Source organism: Chanodichthys erythropterus, chromosome 4 (genome assembly GCF_024489055.1).
Source record: "Chanodichthys erythropterus isolate Z2021 chromosome 4, ASM2448905v1, whole genome shotgun sequence".
NCBI lineage: Eukaryota > Metazoa > Chordata > Actinopteri > Cypriniformes > Xenocyprididae > Chanodichthys > Chanodichthys erythropterus.
The window spans coordinates 15,445,633-15,468,871 of record NC_090224.1 but is presented as its reverse complement, the minus strand read 5'-3'; the positions used below and the strand labels follow the sequence as shown (position 1 = coordinate 15,468,871).

At 37.3% G+C, this 23,239-nt stretch overlaps 1 protein-coding gene across 1 annotated transcript; it reads left to right on the top strand.

The window, feature by feature from the left end:
• The first annotated feature begins 213 nt into the window (after positions 1–213).
• clvs2 (clavesin 2) lies at positions 214–23,194 on the top strand. Its single transcript, XM_067383179.1, has 5 exons — positions 214–602; positions 4,888–5,062; positions 17,386–17,496; positions 17,755–17,975; positions 23,101–23,194. The coding sequence occupies exons 1-5, from the start codon at positions 214–216 to the stop codon at positions 23,192–23,194; spliced, it is 990 nt and encodes a 329-aa protein (XP_067239280.1).
• The last annotated feature ends 45 nt before the right edge of the window (positions 23,195–23,239 follow it).

The following is a 23,239-nucleotide window of genomic DNA, read 5'->3' as shown; positions in this document are numbered from 1 at the left end:
ATTAAAAAAAAATAAAACCCACGATACAGGTGAACTCATAAGGTGAACTAACGGTGTCATAGCTTACACTCAGGACCATCTCCAAAGTCAGGGTTTATTTGAAAGCACTGCAGTGACAGGGCTCTTTATGATTGGCATTTTCATAATCAATTACATAGAGCATATTTAGTGTAGTATATACAGTATAGTCAGCCTTGGTCCATTGCAAAGACAATGACTCATTTACAGGCAGGCCTGTCTCCAGAAACCCTGGAGAAAGCCAAGGTGGAGTTAAAGGAGAACCCCGACACTTTGCATCAGGACATACAGGAGGTGAGGGACATGATCATCACCCGTCCAGACATTGGCTTTCTCAGGACAGACGATGCTTTCATCCTGCGCTTTCTCAGAGCCCGGAAATTTAACCATTTCGAGGCCTTCCGCCTCCTGGCCCAGTACTTTGAGTACCGGCAACAGAACCTAGATATGTTCAAGAACCTGAAGGCCACCGATCCGGGGATCAAGCAGGCTCTGAAGGATGGATTTCCCGGGGTTCTGTCCAATTTGGATAGATACGGGAGGAAGATTCTGGTTCTGTTCGCAGCGAACTGGGATCAGAGCAGGTAAGGTGCTATTGGATTTTGGCTAATTGTGGGTAATGACGCGCACCATCTGAGCTGTCTTTTCAGCATCAGTCTTCTGTCATTCACTAGACTAGAGCGTGATGTTTAGACATTATGAGGCGTTAAGTTAAAGGTACAGTAACAGTGTACATCACAGTGCCCATGTTAAGTTACACATATTGTATTACTATTTGTAGTGACAAATAAGGATGTGTCAGATGTTAAAATGTAATGTTGGTTTCATACATTACTAAAGAACATTTATGCCATTTTCTACATCATTTTATTTGAAAGTGGAGAGATTTTCAAGAGATATTTTAACTATTGAGGGTTTGATGTTACATCCAAGCCATAATAGGTGGTGACCTTTGACCTGGCCCAATATTCTACATGACTGTCCTTCATATATGCCATTTGTAGTATGACAACATAAATTCAACATGTACCCCTGGAATATTTACTGTTATCTTCTGTTTTAAAGAACAGACAGAAACTCTTTCAAAATGCTTCATCTAATCAAAAAAACTTAATGACCTTGACATACATTCATGAGTCTCTTACAGTCATACAGTCTTAGGGTCTTGGCACATGTCAAAATGGCTACCTGCATGTACTACATGCTGACTTTCACTTGGCGTATAAGAGGTATTTTTTGCATTTATTAATTTCTTTTTAAATACCCAAACAATAACAAAAACATTGCTCATATATAACCTCATTTAGTAATGTTTTATCTTAGTGGTTAATGGTCTATAGGCTTGGCTGAGAGTTCAGACCCAACAAGGGTTAATCTGTCATCGATGTGTCCTTGAGTACAGCACTTCATCCCAGGGACACTGCAATAAGAGCACTGTAAGTGACATTGGATGATCGACTAAATGTCAAATTATTTAATTAAATAAACAAATACATTTCTTACAGTGTAATCAAGGTATTCATATACACTCTTAGAAAAAAAGTAGGGTTCAATATAGAACCCTGGGTTTCTTGACACTTTATGCCAAAAAGGTTCTAGATACGGTGAAATGTCTTAAATGATTGCATAGTAATTTCAGATCATTTCAAATGTTTTTCTAGTGATAAAGTAAGTTTACAGTATGTTTCATTCATAAAATGTAATTACAATTCAAAAAATGCAATTAATTAATGAATTGATGACAGAAACCTTCAAGGTTCTAGAACCTTTTCTTCTAAGTGTGAGGTCGTGTGTATATGAACACAAGTGTATGAGCTTAAATGTGCCCTAAAGTTCCAAATGAAAACATTTTGATTCACCCCTTGAACTCAGGATGAACTTATAGCCCAAATCCAAGACTTTAGTAAAGCACTATCTACAGTGACCTCAACAATCTTTGGACACTTACGTCATACGCATTTTGTATGTAATGCAGTGACTTTCATGCATATTTAAGAGTAAAATAAAAATTACCCCATGATTTACTCACCCTTAAGCCATCATAGGTGTATATGACTTTATTATTTCAGACGAACACAATTGGATATTGTACAAAATATCCTGGCTCTTCCAAGCTTTATAATGGTAGTGAATGGGAGGTGTGATTTTGAAGCCCAAAAACTGCATCCATCCATCATAAAAATAATCCATACGGCTCCAAGGGGTTAATAAAGGCCTTCTGAAGTGAAGTGATGGGTTTTTATGAGACAAATATCCATATTTAAAACTTTATAAACTAAAATAACTAGCTTCCAGCAGACGACCGTACGCATATATGCATATACCCTACGCATAAGTTGACTTGCGCCACAAGTTTAACCCCTGACGTGATGTATGACGCAGGATGAAGCAGTATCGTGAGATGAGATCCTCTCGCGGTTCAAACAAATAGGGCTGTGAAACAAACTCAAGCTCCTCTTCTCTTATATATCGAAATCGTCCGACATTTCTCTTTAAAATTTCTTGTTTTAGACTTCTAATTTGTGAACGGTGTTTTGTTTTGCTCTGCGACGGATCAGGGGTTACTCTTCTGCCGCAAATCAATGTGTACGGCCGGAAGCTAGTTATTAGAGTTAATAAAGTTTTAAATATGGATATTTTTCTTACAAAAACCCATCACTTCACTTCAGAAGGCCTTGAAACCTCCTGGCGCCGTATGGATAATTTTTATAATGGATGGATGCATTTCCCCATTTACTACCGTTATAAAGCTTGGAAGAGCCTGGATATTTTTAAATATATCTCAGATTGTGTTCGTCTGAAAGAAGAAAGTCATATACACCTAGGATGGCTTTTGGGTGAGTAAATCATGAGATAATTTTAATTGTTTGGGTGAACTATCCCTTTAAATCTTATATGTACATGTATTTCTCCAGATTTTATTTGTTTTAATGTTGTGAGAAATCATGGCGCTTACTGTTGGAGTCTCACCTCTTAAGACTGGATAGTACATAGTGCTCGAGTCCATATCAAACAGCCTTTGAATCCATGCCAGTAGCACCATTGCCTTGGATGGCAGGGCTCCTGGCATCCTCTCACAGGAACAATGTGTGATGAACACTAGGGTCAAGTCAGGCCTGATTTCCTATATTTATTCAAGCATTATGGGAGATGTACTAATGAAGTTTAAACACCAATATTGACTAATATGAAGCAAACTTACCCAGTTACTGTATAAGAATATATATATGTGTGTATATACAGTATACAGTGCTTAGCGTAAATTAGTACAAAAAAAACAATATTTAAACAATATCTCAATGAACACAAAAACAGTTTCCGACCAAGACTAAGTTTTATATAACATCTGTTTAACTTGTAACATGAAAGTAAGGTTAATAATATAACTTAGAGAACAAAATTTTCAGTTTTACTTAAATTAGGGTGATGCAAAAATGAGTACACCCACTGATAGTCTCTGGAGCAAAGCTAAATTTTAGACTACAAATGTCTAATTGAAAGAGAATTCAACCACAGGTGAGTCTAATTATTCATTACACAGGTGTCCAGCAGACAGTTGACTATAAAAGGGTGTTAAAACTCCTTCCCATTTCATGCTGTCAGCAATGGCACCACATGGAAGAGAAATGTCACAAGACCTGAGAAAGAAAATAATTTCTTCACACCAGAAAGGTGAAGGCTACAAGAAGATCAGCAAAGCTTTACTAATCAGTCAGAATACTGTAGCAAAAGTTTAAAAAAGATGGAACTGCAACCATCTCACAGAGACGTCCAGGTCGTCCACGGAAGTTAACACCTCGACAGGAGCGTCTGCTGATGAGAAGGGTTGAAGAAAATCGGCATGCAAGTTCACTGCAGTTATCTAAAGAAGTAGAAAGCCAAACTGGGGTGACTATTTCCCGTGACACAATACAGCAGGGGAATGGCATGCGGTGCCGTCCACGAAAGAAGCCTCTCCTAAAGCCCAGGCACAAAAAAGCCCACCTAGAGTTTGCCAGAGCCCATGCTGACAAAGATGAAGACTACTGGGACTCTTTACTCTGGAGTGATGAGACCAAGATAAATGTTTTTGGAACTGATGGCTTCAAAACTGCATGGCGCCGCAAAGGTGAGGAATACAAAGAAAAATGCATGGTTCCTACACTGAAATGTTGTGGCAGTGTCCTTACGTGGGGCTGCATGAGTGCTGCTGGTGTCGGCGAGCTGCATTTCATTGAGGGCATCATGAATTCACAGATGTACTGCTCTATACTGAAAGAGAAGATGCTACCATCACTCCGTGCCCTTGGTCGTCGTGCACTTTTCCAACATGACAATGATCCTAAACACACATCTAAGGCCACTGTTGGATTTCTGAAGAAGAACAGGGTGAAAGTGATTCAGTGGCTCCTGATCTGAACCCAATCGAACACCTATGGGGAATTTCTGAAGAGATAAGTTGAGCATCACTCTCCATCCAGCATCCAGTCTCTAAAAGAGGTCATTCTCGAAGAATGTAAAAAGATAGATGTTGCAAAATGTCACCAACTGGTTCATTCCATGCCTAGAAGACATGGTGCTGTCATTAAAAATCATGGAGGCCATACAAAGTATGTAGTAGGTTTTGTTGTGGGGTGTAATCATTTTTGCATCGCCCTAATTTGAGTAAAACTGAAAATGTGTAATCTAAGTTATATTATTAACCTTATTTTCATGTTATAAGTTAAACAGATGTTATATTAAACTTAGCCTTTGGAAATTGTTTGTGTTCATTGAGACATTGTTTAAAATGTTACCTTTCAAAGGGGGTGTACTCATTTACGCTGAGCACTATAGCTCACATTTAGAGTTTGTTTGCAAACCTTCCTAAAAGCTTGTGCTTATCTCCAGGTACACTTTTGTGGATATTCTGCGGGCTATTTTACTTTCTCTGGAGGCAATGATAGAAGACCCCGAGCTACAAGTAAATGGATTTGTCTTGATCATTGACTGGAGTAACTTCACTTTCAAGCAAGCTTCCAAGCTAACTCCAAGCATGCTGAGATTGGCAATCGAGGGCCTGCAGGTAACACAACTGTTTTATTTTAATCTTATAGTTATGTTTATACAGAGAATCAGCATGGATATTACAAAAGCGTTCTTCAAATGTGTGCCTTCATGCATCTTGAATTTATCAGTCGGTGTTCTTAGAATCGATTGTATTATGATATCAAATATGTAACGTTCATAAAGCCATGCATCAGGTTTAAATAATAAGAATTGCTTAAAGGAATTGTGCATGTGCGAGGCTGAACAGGTGCTTGTAGAGGAATCCCTCTCCTGTCAAACATTTATTATTCTCTTTGTGAGTAACCTGAACGGTAGCTGACCCAACACAAGGGAACACTATCTGCATAAAAACCAAGAATGAGTTTAGTTGCCTAATTTATTTTAATTTTAAAAGTAGTTGCATTACGAAATAGTGTAGTGTGTTAGTAGTTCTCTTAGGAGTTGTTATTCAAGTGATTTATATTAGTGAGCATCTGTTTGAGATCCATTCCCTTTTATTGTAATGAAGTACAGCACATTTTTAACATTTATTAGTGGTGTTCGCAAAGGCAAGCATCTCTATTATAATTGCTCATACATAGGTTTAAGGTTCCAAACAGACACTGTTCATCATTTACTCACCCTCATGACATTCCAAACTTCCATTCTTCTATGGAACATAAAAGAAGATATTTTGAGAAATGTCTAGTGTTGTTTTGGACCCCATTAACATTCATTGTTTGGACAAAAACAGTTCTTTAAAATATCTTCTTCTGTGTTCCGCAGAAGATATAAAGTAATTCAGGTTTGAAACGTCATGAAATTGAGTATATATGAGGAAATTTTCATTGTTTTTAGCTAACTATTCCTTTAACCACAAGCATTAAATTTTGCTTCACAATTTATTTGTATTACCTGAAATTTGCAGCTAATTGAGTGATATTAATTTTCTACGCATTTTGGGGTGACATTTGTCACCTTGTATGTGCTAAAATGAGCAAAACTGTCCCTGGATCATCCTCCTTGTTGATCCTGGAACAACATTCCAAACAACCAATCAGATTTGAGGGACAGGTTTACAGTTAAACTTCACATATCATTCACCTTTTATTTTAAGAGGTTATGGGTAGGGTTAGGTTTAGGAGTAGGGATAGCGTTAGGACTAAGTTTTTGGACAGGAATGTTGTTCCAGGATCAACAAAACATGTCTGTCTTGGCAAAATCACAGCGACCGATATCAAAGAGACCTCAGCAACTGCATAGCAACACCTTGGCAACCACCCACAACAATGGTGGTGTGTTTTGCATGGACACTCATAAATTGTAGTAATTAACATCACTGTGACACATAACTGAGTGGCAATTGTGAAATGGTCACTGTGCATTTAACAAGAGCTAGTCTGCGCATAGACATTGTCCATTTCCAGAAGCAGCCTCTTGAAAGCTCTCATTTAGACATCACTCTTTTGAGGAGGGCTTTGGTCTGATATGACATGTAGGCAGTGCAGAGTGAAGCCTGTTGACTGAATATTAATGCGGGTCCATGATGAGCCTATTCCACATTCCAGTGCCTCTTCAGACAGATTAGTCGGTGAATAATTGATCGCCGCCATTAGCATCTTGCATCCACAATGTGCTGTTCACATTGAGTGGGACATCTCTTTTGTAGCCGTTTGAAAGGGAAACAATAGCGTAGATTGAGGGAAAACAGCTACAGCTAATTAGTTACAGTTCAAAAGAGTGCTCAGCAGCTAGCTTGTCAGCAGAAGTCATCACTTACATGTGTAAATATTTACAGGAATTCAGATTTTTTTTGCATTTTTGATCCAGTTTGCATGCATAAAATGTTGCATGGAGCGACTTGAATATATGCATTTACAGATTTACACTACTAGTTAGAAGTTTGGAATTATTATGATTTTATTTTCTGTTTTTGAAAGAAATTAATAGTTTTATTCAGCACAGATGCATTCAATTGATCAAAAGTAACAGTAAAGGTCACAAAATATATCTAATTCAAATAATTGCTGTTCTTTTGAACTTTGTATTCGTCAAACAATCCTAAAAAAATGTATAGTTTCCACAAAAAAATTAAAGCAGCACAACTGTTTTCAACATTGACAATAAGAAATCAAAATTAAGAAATGTTTCTTGAGCACCAAATCAGCATATTAGAATGATGCCGCCACAAGGATAAATTACATTTTAAAATGTATTCAAATCAGGGTTCATATACTGTAAACACTTATCAAACAATTTCTTTATTGTCTTTTTAAAAGGTAAATGGATAAATAAATTACTTTAAATTAATGATAGGGATTTATCAGTGACTTCAGTGCAGGTTACATAGTACCGCCGGTAGGTGGTGTCAAGCAAAGTGGCTCCGGGATGAAGCTGAATCTGACGCTTCACTTAATACAGATGAATGCATTGACCAGCGCTGTCCCAGTCATGGAAAATCCCCTAAACCATTGAAAGGATAGTATGACAAAGATATTGCTTTCAAACCTCATTCAAACTGATTTTTTCCCATTCAAGTACTTTTCAAGTTCCTTTTCATAAATATGGCTGTCAAATTGAAGTACTTCAAGCAAACCATGTCAAATATGAAACAGTTCTTTTAAAATATTGTTTCATGATATTTCACAATATTGCAGTTTAGTTTAGTTCTGGCATGAAACTCTAGATGGTGCAGGCTGATAGGTCTAACTCATTTGGTATCGATCACGTCATTATCTGCATAGTAGCTGATTGGTTGTTGTTGCATCAGTGGCAAAGGAGCTGCTGCTCAACATTCAAACAAATAGTGTGCAGTGCGCTTTCAGAAACCCGCACCATCCCCAGCTCCACCTGTATGGATCTGCTACGGGATTACTTCATGTATGTTACATATGCAGCTGCTGCAGCATAGCAGATCCATTCTCCCATGACCAAAAACATTAACATTGCCATATACATAAGCATGCCAATCTTCAAAAATATTAAAACATGTTACCGACCCCAAACTTTTGAACGGAAGTGTATGCGAATAGCATTTCTCAAATGCTTATATTAATGCAAGAATGCTAGAATGAGAGGTGTGACGCCCCATGGTTCTATTTTGACAGTGACAGAGCTACCGTATGTACATTGAGTCATTAAACATGACGTTTAGAGCCCGCAGGAAAAGCGCACAGCTCTCCGACCCAAAAGTGCAGGGTCATGTGAAGCGTTACATCAATCTGATGGCATTGTTCATATGGACATCTGTCTGTCTCTATCATCAACATAATGAAGCATCAAAACCTTTTTTTGATGGCTCAGTGCTTTCTTTGTAAGCTTTCTGGTGTTTTAACAACTTATTGTCATACTAGTGAGTGGGAAAAAAAATGAAAGAGAGAGAGAGAGTGACAGAAACAGAAAGAATGGAAGGACATGGATTGAAGGAAAGGAGGAAGGAACTTAAGTCCCTTCTGTTCTCTGCTCATTTTTTCTTTCTGCTGAGTCCATTTAATGAACTACAATCTGTTGCTATTAAAGTACTTTTTATGCCAGAAGCTCATGTATGTTTTGCAAGGTTAAAATGGAACTAATGGATTCTTCCTTAAAAACCTCATGGTTTGCAGGCAATGACCATTGACTGTTCTTTGAGGTATTATGTTTTTATTATTAGTTTACAATAGAGCCATCTATCATATATGTTTTCTAGCAAATGGTGGCTCAGAAAAGAGCACTTGATGTGCAGAAAATGGCTGTTCTTAGCAAAATCAATAGACGGCAACATACTCCCGAGTCGAAAAGAAGTGAAAGAAAGAGGTCCTGGCTTTCCTGGAGCAGTGCTTTGTTGTTTCAGCCTCTGTTGTTTGCTTCTGTGCTTTGGACATGCCTTTTGTCTCTCTTAGTCTTGAGAAATAACCCACGCTTGGCAGCCAATCACAATGGGCCAATCTTCCCCAGCCCACCCCATGCCGAGTTTCCCTGGCAACCTGTCCAACCGCCATGCAATGCACCCTCCAGATGGGCTGTGCTCACAGAGAGAGACGCACTCATGTCACTCAGCCACCGTGTCCGTATGTGTGTTTCTATGTAGGGCACTTAAAGTGCATCTTAAAAAGCACAGGAAGTTCATTGTACTGACAGATTGACAAGCGTGGCATTCTTGCATTCCCATAAAATGTCATTTTTATTGCAATGTAAGGTTTTTTTATTGCTTGTCTGGGACTGATGTCAGGTGTTGGAATATCAGCAACAATTTTATTTCAATAATTATAAAGTGCTGTTTGATTTTGTTTTATTTTATAAGTTGTGTGCATTTCCAGCCTGGTCTCATTGTTAATACGTAGGTATTAATACGTAACTTTCAAAGACATAAAACGTACATTTTTGTACGTTTTGATAGGTGCTGAAACGTACAATATGGATGTATTGGCAGCATTTAAACGTAGCATTATTACATTTTTACAATGAAAAACCTTAAATAATTACGAATCTTTTTAATGCCATAAAGATTTATGTATAATTTCCCTTTTATCATTTTATAGATAAATGTAAGATCCCTAAACCACACCCTGAACCTAAACATACCCATTTTATACAGAATATTAAAAGATTAATGGACAGAATGTGTAGGAAAATGACAATTTTAGTAACAATAAAGCATTAAAATGATATTTTGAGCCATTAATCCTACACCTACCCCTAAACCTACCCATAACCATTTCAGAAAACGTAATCACAATAATTTATTTATTGCAAAAATGTCAAAAGTGGTACCAAAAGTAATTCAAATGATGAGTTGCCGTCCTCTCTGGCGGTAATAGTTTATAGGGTACAGAACCGAATTTAAGTTATTCATCCATGAAAATATGAATCCGGCGTTGTGCCAAATTATTACCCCCCTCGTTGAAGTCGCTACCTGATTGCCTAATCTTAACCACACCACTAATCCTAACCCCTCCCCCACACCTACTCCTAAACCTACCAATACAAGGGGGGTAATAATCTGGCAGGGGGGTCAAAATTCGGCACAACACATGCTTCTGTCCGTGAAGACGCACACTCATTTCAAAAGCCAATTCACTAAAACATGGCGCAATCTGTGACGAAGCAGGTGAGAGTCAATGAGCATTTGATATCAGTGCTGTAAACCATGTCGTAACGCTTTTCTATGGCGCAACTTTCAAATTTGAATCATTACGACGTGGGCTTTGACCGTGACGGTCGCTGCTGAGAAATGTGAGAATGAAATGAAGAATGAAAGTGCTGAATTTAGATCATGTAAACATATAGATTCTAAAGATTCGGAATACAGCAAACAAATAAAACTGATGTGATTTTTGAATTTATCAAAAGTTATCTCATGGTTGTATTGTCAGTCGGCGCATAGGAGAAAACGCATTTTGTGTCTCACAGCAAACAAACTAAATGTTACAAAATGGTTAAACAATTACAGAAATATTATATATATATATATATATATATATATATATATATATATATATATATATATATATTATATATATATATATATATGTAATATAATATAATATAATATTATATATAATTTATTTATAGAGTGCTATTTTATTTTTTATTTTATTATTATATATTTTTTTGTTGATATTAATTGTGTGTATTTTGGCGCTATAAGTTTTATTTTACTTTATTTTGTCTGTATTAGTTGTGTGTATGCAATTCATTTTAGTAATCTTTACAATGAAAAATATCTTTCAAAACATTTCCTCAGTAAAACAGTAAAACCGGGGCTAGTTTTCAGTTTTTGCCAGTGAAACATAACTTGACCTTTTGTGACAACATGTCCCTATTGCAAGGTTTTATTGTATTTACTTGTTACCCAACAACTATAGCAAAAATATCATGTTTGTCCTTTTTTTTCAGGATTAAATTTATATATAAAAAAATTCTAATGTATCGACTCTTGATTCAAAACCTCATAGGTACGGAGATATGAAAGTATATAATCAAAGAGAGTTGTAATTTCCATTTGCACTTGGTGTAAACAGACACCAATATAAAATCTTGCAATATATCTGTGGTATTTAAATAATGTGTAATGGATGTCTCACAGATGACTTCAGACAGGCAGAAGGGTCTATTTTAGCCTTCTAGAAACAGTCTTGTTGATTGAAGTACATCTCCCCATCATTAGAGGAGGAGGAGAATGAAACTCATTACAACAGATGGATTTAAAGTCCTTTTAGTGGCACAGCAGCATTACGCCTTCACCACAACTAATCTCTCTTTTGTATTTCTCTCAAAAGCTGTATTACAGAATGTAACTTACCTTTAAGGGATAGTTCACCCAAAACTACAATTCTGTCATCATTTACCCACCCTCATGTCATTTTAAACCTTTCGCTCTTCTGTTGAACGCATACAAAAATGTGTTGTTTGGGCCCCATTTAGTTTTGAAGTATCTTCTTTAGTGTTCAACAGAAGAAAGAGAGTCCTATATAGGTTTGGAACAGCATGAGGGTGTGTAAATAATGATAGAATTTTCATTTTTTGGGTGATCTACCCTTTTAAATGCTTCTCAGTTTGCACTCTCCAATCCAAAGACATCTGATTCAAGTTTTCTTTGTTTGAACAGCTATGTGGTCAGGGGCAGGGTATGAGATTTGTGCAATATTTATCGTGCCCAGCAGTCTTTGTCCCATAAGCAAACACAGGAAAGTGTGATCAAGGCCTTTCTCAGTCCCTGTTTAATCAACAGAGCAACTTGCACATGGAATGGGTTTGCATCCCTTACGTCAGACTGGCTCATCTGGATGCTAAGATCCGCTGCCTCCCGGAAAGCAAAGAGCTTCTACGCGTCTTGCTTATCTGGGAAACAGCACTAGACATATCTGGGCCTGCAGGACTAGAGTTAGACTAATTGTTTTGCACTCTGCAAAGTGGCACAGTTATGGTCGCGCTCTGTTTATCGCACTATAACGGGACTGTTCTGATCTGTAGCAGAGCTGACAGCTAGTGAGTAGCGCTTCGTCTTTGTGTTACCGGCCTTGCGTTGCTACGCTCAGTGGGCTGGATCTGGCAGGTGTAGATAAAATGTCTCCTGTAGAGCTCCAATTATTGACGTAAGCAATGGCATGTGTCAGAGCAAGAAGCTTCGTATTGATGGTTTGCTCGGTTATGGTTAATTTGTCTTAATTTTAGATAAAGTATTGCTAACGGGATGCTAACTGTTTGTAAAAGTGAGCCATTCTTGATCAGAATAGGCCAGAATGTGGACCACACTTTATGCTGATAGACAAAAAGTCTGACTATTTGTATTTTGGGGTAAAGAAAAATTTGTTTTTCTCTTCTAAAGGCTCTTAGAAATCATGTTTCTTATCCAGGAATCCTGTCACTATAACTAGGACAGCTCACTGACTCTGACTGATATGGTATGCATTATTTGGTAAGGGGACCATGATAAAATACTAGCTTTTCCTCAAGCTATGTCTTTCAAAAGGACTCCAGCAAATGGATCCCCCCCCCAGTTATTTTGCTGGAGTTCAGTCGTGCATCATCAGAGGCTCAAAGAAAAGAGAGAGATGTTTCATGTCAAGCCACTGAAACAAAATGCACAGATGAAATCAGCGGTCCATCAACTTATACAGAGACTAAAACAGCTCCATAAAGCTCTAAGCAAGGCCATTCTTTGATAAACTGTAATTTAGTGGCGCTGTTTAAAACCGGTAATTATTTAACATTGCAGATTGATGTTTTAAATGGTTCCTGATTTCACGATGAGGCACTTTTAAGAGCAATTATCCTGTGGCTTTACTCCTTTCTAGTTAATCTGACCTGCTGCCAGAATCTATGTTAGCTGCTTGATGGATTTGTATTCAAGCTAATACAAGCAAACTAAAGCCTTTTTCATCATTTGACCAAAACTGGAGAATGCAAAAACCCATATCACTCCCAAATCCTATTTTAAGTAGTTTATTTAAGACCTTGACATTAACAAAAATGTGTTTTTTGTCTGCTTTCTGCTCTGCCGTGGTGGCTTCAGTTACTTGATTTAATGTTTTGTCACTGGTTCAGTGTAGCATGGTTTCGCTCATAAATATTAGTTATATGTTTAATTGATTTGCTTATAGGTGGACCTTGGTGAGTGATCTTGAAGCCATTGTTTTAAATGGATTGTTAACTCAAAACTAAAAATTCTATTACCATTTACTCACCTTAGTATTTTTCTAAGGGCCCTGATACACCAAGTCGCCCATTGGCCACAGTTGGGCCTTCACTGAGTGTCAGCCAGCCCAGTTTTTGTGGTTTGTTCCACACCATCGGCACTAGTTGAACATCGTCAGGGGTATTTTGGCTGATTGAGCAAGTCTCTTCATTCGGTGGCCATATTTGCAATGCCTTTGAGCAGCTATTTCGGGAATCCAAGACCAAGTCCTATCCATTTGAATGGGGGAATCCTGAAATCTCAAAAACTGCTAGGCAAACTCACTATTAAATAACATATTTCAAATCAGCAACAAAATACTGTATGACATGAACTGTCCCATAAATGTTTCTTAAGCTCAAATAGCATTAAAAAAGCTTCTCTTTCACGCTAGACAAGCCAATGCGCACGTGCAGTCCTAAGCGCGAGTCTCAGGTTTCGCAATGACTTTACCAATCAGAGATTGGCTCTTTTACTTAGAAGGCGGGACGTATTCCACCATATTGCACGTTGAACCATCTTTCTATGGCTGAATCTCAAAATGGTACACTTCTATGCACTTTCAGTCTTGTGGACTTACAATACCCCTTTGTGGCCGTTATGCGCCCTCGATGCGCACTTCAGCTGAGCCCGCAAGTTTGCGAGCTATGCAGAGAACTTTACCCGGCAGTCAAAGCGGTATTACGTCACATAAGAGACGAGAGAGAGATAGCTCTGATAGGCTGTTCAGCTTAGTGAATGAGCCAGTGCAGGAGAATAAAAAAGCGAAAGTGATTAAAGAGAGCAAAGAATTCAAAATGGTTGGCACAGAGTCAGACAGAAGGCTGTTCTAATTTTACATCATGAGCATTCCAATGCACAAATATTTTTCATAACAACATGAGAAACATTCATGAGCAACAACATGAGAAAAATTTGCCTGGAATGAAGAAAGTGACCAGCATGATTGGCATTCAAAATAGTAAGCAAGCGCTGCTTTGTTTACGGTTTGTACATCTGCAGTCCTAGTTTCGTTTTCCTTTTCTGAATGACAAATATAGACTATTGATACCAGTTATTTCCTTACACGCAGAATGCTAATTGACCGTCGTCTGTAGTCCTTTTAGTGTGTTCAAGCGCAGTTTTTTTTGGATGAGACGCAGCCAACACGAGGCAACATAAAAAGCTCACTTCGAAGGCTGCATCCTGCAGAGGTCACATTTGAAGCCTGCATATGTCATCGAGGTGGTATCATTTAAGAAAAGTAATCATTCTATTGCAAAGTGTGAAAGAAATTACAATATTTTACACCTCACAAGGAATAACAGTCAATTTTATTACAGTTACTTAAATAAGACATCCTTGATGACATATGCAGCCTTCAAATGCAAACTTGTCAGCTTTCGTCACCACTAGTTCTTTTAAAGGGTTAGTTAACCCAAAAAAATTCTGTCATTTATTACTCACCCTCATGCCGTTCCACACCCGTAAGACCTTCGTTAATCTTCAGAACACAAATTAAGATATTTTAGTTGAAATCCGATAGCTCCGTGAGGCAATGGACACTTCCTCTCTCAAGATCCTTAAAGGTACTAAAAACATATTTAAATCGGTTTACGTGAGTGCAGTGGTTCAATATTAATATTATAAAGCGACGAGAATTTTTTTGGAGCGAAAGGAATTAATGGAGCACAGATGAATCAGTGTATCAAATCTGCTGTTCGGAGCACCAAAGTCACGTGATTTCAGCCGTTGGCAGTTTGACACACGATCTGAATCATGATTCGACTCACTGATTCATCTGTGCTCCGATGCTTCATGAAGCAGTGTTTTGAAATCGGCCATCACTATATAAGTCGTTATTTTGTTTTTTTGGCGCTCCAAAAATATTCTCGTCGCTTTATAATATTAATATTGAACCACTGTACTCACATAAACCGATTTAAATATGTTTTTAGTACCTTTATGGATCTTGAGAGAAGAAGTGTCCATTGCTCCCTATGGAGGCCTCACGGAGCTATCGGATTTCAACTAAAATATCTTAATTTGTGTTCTGAAGATTAACGAAGGTCTTACGGGTGTGGAACGGCACGAGGGTGAGTGATTAATGACAGAATTTTAATTTTTGGGTGAACTAACCCTTTAATCCCGGAACACACCAAGCCGATGCCAACGAGTCTAGTGGCGACGAAAACAGACTGCGGGGTTGGCTCACGTCGGCAGTGTCCGGGTCCAAAGTTGCCCTGACACACCAAACCGACTCTCGACACCCGACGGCCAAGTAGCACGAGGACCAACTTCAGCCCATGGTGCGGAACACACTGAGAACTTAGTCAGCCGACGAACAAAAACCAACCGTTGGCTTGTTGTGTTCCTGGCTTAACGTCGGCTTGGTGTGTCATGGCCATAAACCTACTTTCTCTTGTGGAACTAACGTTATATGAGAGCGAGTAAATGATGACTGAATTTTCATTTTTTTGTAATCTGTCCATTTAAGTGTCCATGTAAAGTTTTTTTTCTTTGCAAAAGAAACCTCTTTAAAATATAATAATCTACCAAAATGTATGGAAGGGATTTCATAAGCTTTAAGGTTTAGTTACAATGGCTGCCTTGGATCCATTTAAGCTGGATTACTCAATATCGTGTGTGAGCTATGTTTACATTTTTTCGAGTATGCAGTGTTAGCTTAGCAACATGTTAATACCAGACTTGATATCGATTATCAAATTTGCTTCGAGTGAAGTGCACTTTTGGTACTTATAGGGTTCCATTTCTGTTAGGATGCTGCTTTTGAAGGTAGCTGCCTAGGTAGACAGTAGACAATAATGTAGCTTGCTAGGTTGTGGAACTGAGCCTCAGCTTAATCATGGTCTGTTAATAGTTACATTTAATAATAATGCTTTTTCAGCATCGCAGGATCAGATCATGTGAATTCTGAATCCTAGAATCCAGCAAAAAGAGCATTCTGGCAGCTTCCCCTCCCTCGTCTACATCTGTCTCCTCCCACTGTCACACTGCAGGGACACAGATCAATCAGGTTTCACCAGCTCACACCAGAGTTTAGCTATTCATGTTTAATGCAGCTGAGACCTTTATCTCACTCGGTAGCAGAAGGTCCCAGAGCAGAGATATCATCGCATTTGCTGACACCACCTGCTGGCAAATGCCTCATAGCTCCTCCTCCGAAGCGCTGGCCAATCACCATGCGCTTGCACCATCACCTGCTTCTGTGTCAGATCTAGTGCCAGACCTAGCACCCACAAGCCTGCGGTCTGCTGCTGGACGCTGGCCTGGAGGCCTCTGTGTCTATACGGCATGCTTAGTTGCAGCTGTCCACCATCGGCGTTACGCCAGTGGCGCCAACAACATGGTTCGGTTATGAGTCAATGAGAAGCAATAAAAAGGCCATGATGTGCACTGAATTTAAAAATTGCATAGTATGTTTTAAGAAAGCAGCAAAAGTTAGGACTTAGTTTAAGTTACTAAATGATAGATTGTGATGATGATACAGGAGACTTGAGTAATGATGCTGAAAATTCAGCTTTGCCATCACAGGAATAAATTACATTTTGAAATATGTTCAAATAGAAAACTATGTATATGAAAAATATGTATTTATATGTTTCTACTGTATGTTTGATCAAATTAATGCCACCTTGGTGAGCATAAGAGCATAAGTTTAAACCCAGACTTACCATCATTTCGTAAGACTTGATTTTTGTGAGCTTAGCGAAAGACAGCATCATTATGAAGCTTTCCGGAACCCTTGCAGACAGCTTTATGAATATGGATTACTGTTCAGGGCAGATTAGTGAACACAGCAAAGTATGTATCAACTTCAGCCGTGTGATATCAGGAGAAATGGGAATTATGCCCACTTTTTGGTGTAATCCTCTGTAGAATCGTGAACTAGACTTCAAGGTACTTCACATAAGCATAAGTAACTCTCATGCGAACCATCATCTATTCTGAAAAATATGAGGTTGTATGGTGGAAAGGTGGTCATTGGTGTCACAAAATCAGTTTTTTTTTCTCCTCACAAATTTTTTTGCATAAACATTTGTTTTCATAAAACATTTTTAAACAAAATTTAGTGATCCAGTTTGATTTTATAAAATAAAATGTTATAAAAAATATTTAAATAATATCCTGTTTTATATTTATATGTTAAATATAATAATAATATTTATTTATATACTTTTTTTCCCCCCTACTACCCACAGGATAGCTTCCCAGCTAGATTCGGAGGGATCCATTTTGTCAACCAACCATGGTACATCCATGCTCTGTACACAGTCATCCGGCCTTTCCTCAAGGACAAAACAAGAAAAAGGGTAAGAGAATTATTATTAATTTTTAGAGTTTTTCTTTTTTCTTCAGTCACTTATATTACATATAATTGTTAGCTTTTCTGTTTATGTAAACATTACAATATATATGCTTTTCATATACATACAACAACATGCCAGTGCCACAGAATGCACAGTGTAATGCCAAAGAAATAAGTGCAAACCACTGACCGATAAACAGTAAAAGCTGCAGATTACAGTTACTATGAAAACATAACCATATTTTCTCTGTTGTATATTTAGATTTTCATGCATGGAAACAATCTGAACAGCTTGCACCAGCTGATCTTGCCTGAGATTCTGCCGTCTGAGCTGGGTGGGATGTTGCCTCCTTACGATATGGGCACCTGGGCCAGGACGTTGCTTGACCACGCATATGACGAGGAGACGGACTACTGCCCTGAATCCTATACCTTGTCTGTCAAAGACCTGGAGAAAGATCTGTCCCCCAAAACCATGAAAAGGTTTGTACTTGTCATTTTTTGTTTTAGATGACCACTTTTTATTTGAGTTTATCTCATTTTTTTTGCCTGTTGCCATCTTTAAGTTTTATGCAAGGATAGTGGAAAAAGAGGACAAGATCGCTGCATTAACTTGCACCATATGTACAAGCACCATGACTCAATGTCAGAGCATATGTGCTAACCGCTAGATCACCTCTAAGATGTTTTAGTTTGTATAGTGCTCTCCAGTGTTATTTTAGTATTATATTATATTATATTATATTATATTATATTATATTATATTATATTATATTATATTATATTATATTATACATTGGCACCTCTGAGTCCAGACGTTAAATTCATTTAAAGTGGGATGTGCTGGAGAAGACTTTACAGAGTGCTCACCTCTTGCATTGTCAATATAAGATCTTGACCAAAAATTGATGCACTTCTTGGTGGAAATAAATGTTGTGATCAATCAAAGACTTATTGTAGGAGGCCTCAAAACAAAATTAGTAACATTTTTATAATTTTCTAAATTATTTTTTAAGTTTTTGAAAGTTTTTATTTTATATTCATAGTTTTAGTACGGAGCCCCGCACATGACATGCAGGAAAAAAATAGTAGGCTTAATCATACACACAATTTACTAATTCATCCCTTGATTTGCTAAATCATGTGCATGATTTGTAAATTGAGGGAATGAAATAGTAAAATGTGCACACAATTTACTATTTTTTTCCCCCTGCCTGTCATGTGCGGGGCTCCGTATTTCAGCTTTATTTCACTTCCCAAATTTTTTTCTAAATAGTTTTAATTTTATTTTTAGTTAACCATAATAACACTGGTGCTCTAAAACAAGCACGTATTATGTATGTTGTTTATTTCTGTTCTGACTGTTAAATGAAATCATTTGGTGGCTTGCCATGGAAACAGCGTTTGCTTGCTTGCAGTCTTCACTCATGTAGAATTATCAAGAGAATTGCTCTGGATAACAAAAATAAGCAGCTTTGCTAGAGGCGTAAAGAAGCTACAGTGTTTGTTAAAGGAGTCACATTTTAGCTGCATACTGTCTGTTTCTTCTAGGTTACAGTGCTTAGCAACCGACTCCCTAGCTTTATGATTAAAGGTGCCGTAGAACGTGTTTTCAAAAGATGTAATATAAGTCTAAGGTGTCCCCTGAATGTGTCTGTGAAGTTGCAGCTCAAAATACCCCATAGATTTTTTTTAATTCATTTTTTTTGAATTGCCTATTTTGGAGCATCATTAAATATGCACCGATTCCTTGCGTGGCCCCTTTAAATTCTCGTGCTCCCCACCCCCCGGAGCTCACACTTGCCTTTAACACCATAAACAAAGTTTAAACAGCTAATATAACCCTCAAAATGGATCTTTACAAAGTGTTCGTCATGCAGCATGTCTAATCATGTAAGTATGGTATTTATTTGGATGTTTACTTTTGATTCTGAATGAGTTTGATAGTGCTCCGTGGCTAAAGCTTACATTACACGCTGTTGGAGAGATTTATAAAGAATGAAGTTGCGTTTATGAATTATACAGACTGCGTGTGTTTAAAAAATGAAAATAACGACAGTCTTGTCTCCGTGAATACAGTAAGAAACGATGGTAACTTTAACCACATTTAACAGTACATTAGCAAAATGCTAACAAAACATTTAGAAAGACAATTTACAAATATCACTAAAAATATCATGATATCATGGATCATGTCAGTTATTATTGCTCCATCTGCCATTTTTCGCTATTGTCCTTGCTTGCTTACCTAGTCTGATGATTCAGCTGTGCACATCCAGACGTTCTGCCCTTGTGTAATGCCTTGAACATGGGCTGGCATATGCAAATATTGGGGGCGTACATATTAATGATCCCAACTGTTACGTAACAGTAGGTGTTATGTTGAGATTCGCCTGTTCTTCGGAGGTCTTTTAAACAAATGAGATTTATATAAGGGGGAGGAAACAATGGAGTTTGAAACTCAATGTATCTTTTCCATGTACTGAACTCTTGTTATTCAACTATGCCGAAGTAAATTCAATTTTTGATTCTAGGGTACCTTTAAACACAGCTCTTTTTGATAAAGTAACAGTCTGTGTTTGAATGGGCGACTCAAGGAACTCTTGTTGTGCATCGTTTCACTGATCAAGAAAGGGTGAGGTCTCGAATTACTGGGTCATAAAATCAGCACAAGGGAGCGAAGCTGCTGCCGTGAGCTGCGCTAAATGATGCCTGTGTATGCAAGCAAAAACATATGATGGAGGTTTACCAGTGGCAAACATCTCATCTTTTCTTGCTGCAGCTGGGACTGTACGTGCACAGAGACATTGGCAACCAAATATAGCCTAGTTCGAAATGGCTTATTTTGCGCTCATATTTGAAGCAACTGTTTGTAGTGTTTGAATTATGCCAAAGCATCCGGGGGGCGCAGCATTTGGAAGAAAGTAGGTCTTAGATGTTCTTCTACTGCTAAGATCAAAGTACTGTTACTTAAACAGCTTTGGCTATTAAACGAAACCTCCCAGTCCGCACATAACACATCTGTGTACATCCAGCTATGGTGGAATCCTGCACTCATTGTTCACTAGTGTTGTAGTATTAACATAATTCATCATGTTTAGCTGTGGGAACAGTTTGCTGGTGATGATCTACAGTATATATTGCTATTCAATTCCAGCTATTCCGTTTAAAGTTCCCCTGTGATGAAAATCACATTTTTAATGTTGCTCATATGTCTATCTGGTGTTTTTAACATGCACGTGGTTATGAATTTGCGCATGGTTTGTCTTAAGTCAACACCATTGCTGTGTATTTTCTCTTTAAAATTGTAGTTAATCAAAGAAAGAAAGTCTTAAACCCGCAGTTTGAAATCGCTGGTGTTTCTGACAAACTACCTTGTAACCAATCACATCATCGTGCCGGCAGGTTTTAGCATATCATTAACTGACCGCGCAAGGATGTCTCAATAGAAGGTTATCTCGGTATATTTTTCTGTTGACATGAAAAATCGGGTAGATTTAGCAATATGGCGGGTATATGATGCATATTATGATGTTATGATGAACTATATGCCTATAGTTGTTCAAAGTGTTTCTAAGGATACTGACTGTTAAAAGGCAGCTGTTTGACTCATGAATGTGAACATGGTTTGTGTAACGTTAGCAACACATTATTAGCTGTTTGATAACGTAGTCAAGCAAAACGCTAATCATATTAATTACCGTTATGTGTCCGACGTTGTAAAAAGCGATTCCATTGTGCAGTGTTTACTTTAGTAAGTATATAATAATAATAATAATAATAATAATAATATGTATGTGTGTGTGTGTGTGTATATATATATATATATATATATATATATATATATATATATATATATATCTTTATATATATATATATATATCTTTATTTATTTATTTTATTATTATTATTTTTTTTGGCTCCCTCTTGGTCCCCCGTAAAAGTATTGTTTTTCAGGCCGAAGACAGTGTGTATTCAGGATTATTCGAGAGCAATTAATTTGACTTTACTGAATAACGAAAGCTGTTGTGAACTTGTCAGATTCATACAAACAAGACGCATCACCGCTGACATTTCCACTGTACTTCCAGTCAGTAACAATTTTGCAGTATTTACTTCGATTGCTTTACATTTTTCTCTTCCACGTTGTGCTGAAAATGATTGTGAGTCCAGGAATGTCTGATTTTAAAAAGCTAACACCTCCCACATTCTTCAAAAGGGTACATTATTCAGAGCAATTAAAAACCACACTTTGTCATTTTGTCTGCTCTGGAAAGATCACATGAACATCACTTTTTTCCAGTTTTCTCTTGTGTTTGTATCACGTTGCACTCGAATAGCACAGATTCTTGCCGAGACGTTTGTGTAACAGCTTTTTTGCGTCATTCTGTGATTTCTTAGTGGAAAAAAGATAATAGAACAATGTAGTTCATTGTCCTCGAGAGATATCTTGTGTTATTATGGTTGGTTAAAGGTGCTGTAAGTGATTTCAGACTTTGCCAAAAGCTTTTTTTTTTCTTTTTGCTGTTTGCTGAGACAGGTGGAATTTCTCAAGACACCAAATTTCAGAGATGTCTGTCAGGTAGTTTATTTAATGTGTGGCATTGCAAAAAAAAAAAAAAAAAAAAAAAACTTGCTTGTTAAAGCACCTACTTTGGTCCTTTGGGGTCTTACTGTGCATATTAAAAGGCAACTTACAACAGTATATCTTTTAAAGTCAACATAAAAATTAGAATTATTTAATTTTTAAATGCATTGTTCACCATTGATCACTGCATTTCTCTCTATATAAAAAAGGTTTATTTTTCGATAATGACTGGCTGTATATTACCTCTAACATGTCATAGCCCACTTTTCACAATCCACTGAAATCCCAGTTGAATCACTCTGTCCTACATTATTTCCTTCTTTATATTAAATACATTAAATATATCACAATACTGAAGTTAAATGCATTGCAAACTAATTATTTCTTTTGTTAAATCTGACAGTTGTCTGATAAGAAACAGCTGTTTTTGTTCATGATTACAGTCAGGGTTCATAGAGTACAGAAATGAGTCCGTCAAAGGAAAGTGCCCCAGATCTGTGCATGATGAACGACAGCACACTGTCCTCAAAGCTTCTTATGTCTCTACGAGAGGGCTAAATCAAAAGTAGGCCAACACAGTGTACCAAGATGACGTTCCATTACACATCCTTCACTTTAAATGATTTTGACAAGCACAATGCATCATTAATTTGTACTATTGAGTAGTGCTCTGTGTGTGTGTGTGTACCTAAATGTTTCATTGGGGTCCAAATGTCTAAGGATTTTTTTTATATTATATTATATTATATTAAACATTATAACACACACACACGTGTGTATATATATATATATATATATAATATATATTTATTATTTATTTATTTTTATTTCCATTATTATTATATATCATCATATTATATTATAAAACTTTACATTATTCAGATTTTTAATGTTTATTTCCAGGTTTTATTTATTTTGTAGCCTAGATTTTCAATGCATTCTCATGATTTTTCATTTCTCAGTTGTGCATCTTGAAATTTTGTTCCCGGGATGGCATTCATATTTTATTTATACCCACAGGTCCCAGTCTGTAGTGGAGCCGGGTGTCCTGAAACGACCAGAAAAAGTGAAAAGTGAAGAAGAGAACATGCAGCCGCTGCTTTCGCTGGACTAAAGGCTCTTAATTCCCCAGGCAACGAGGAAACGTCAAGCTCCATAT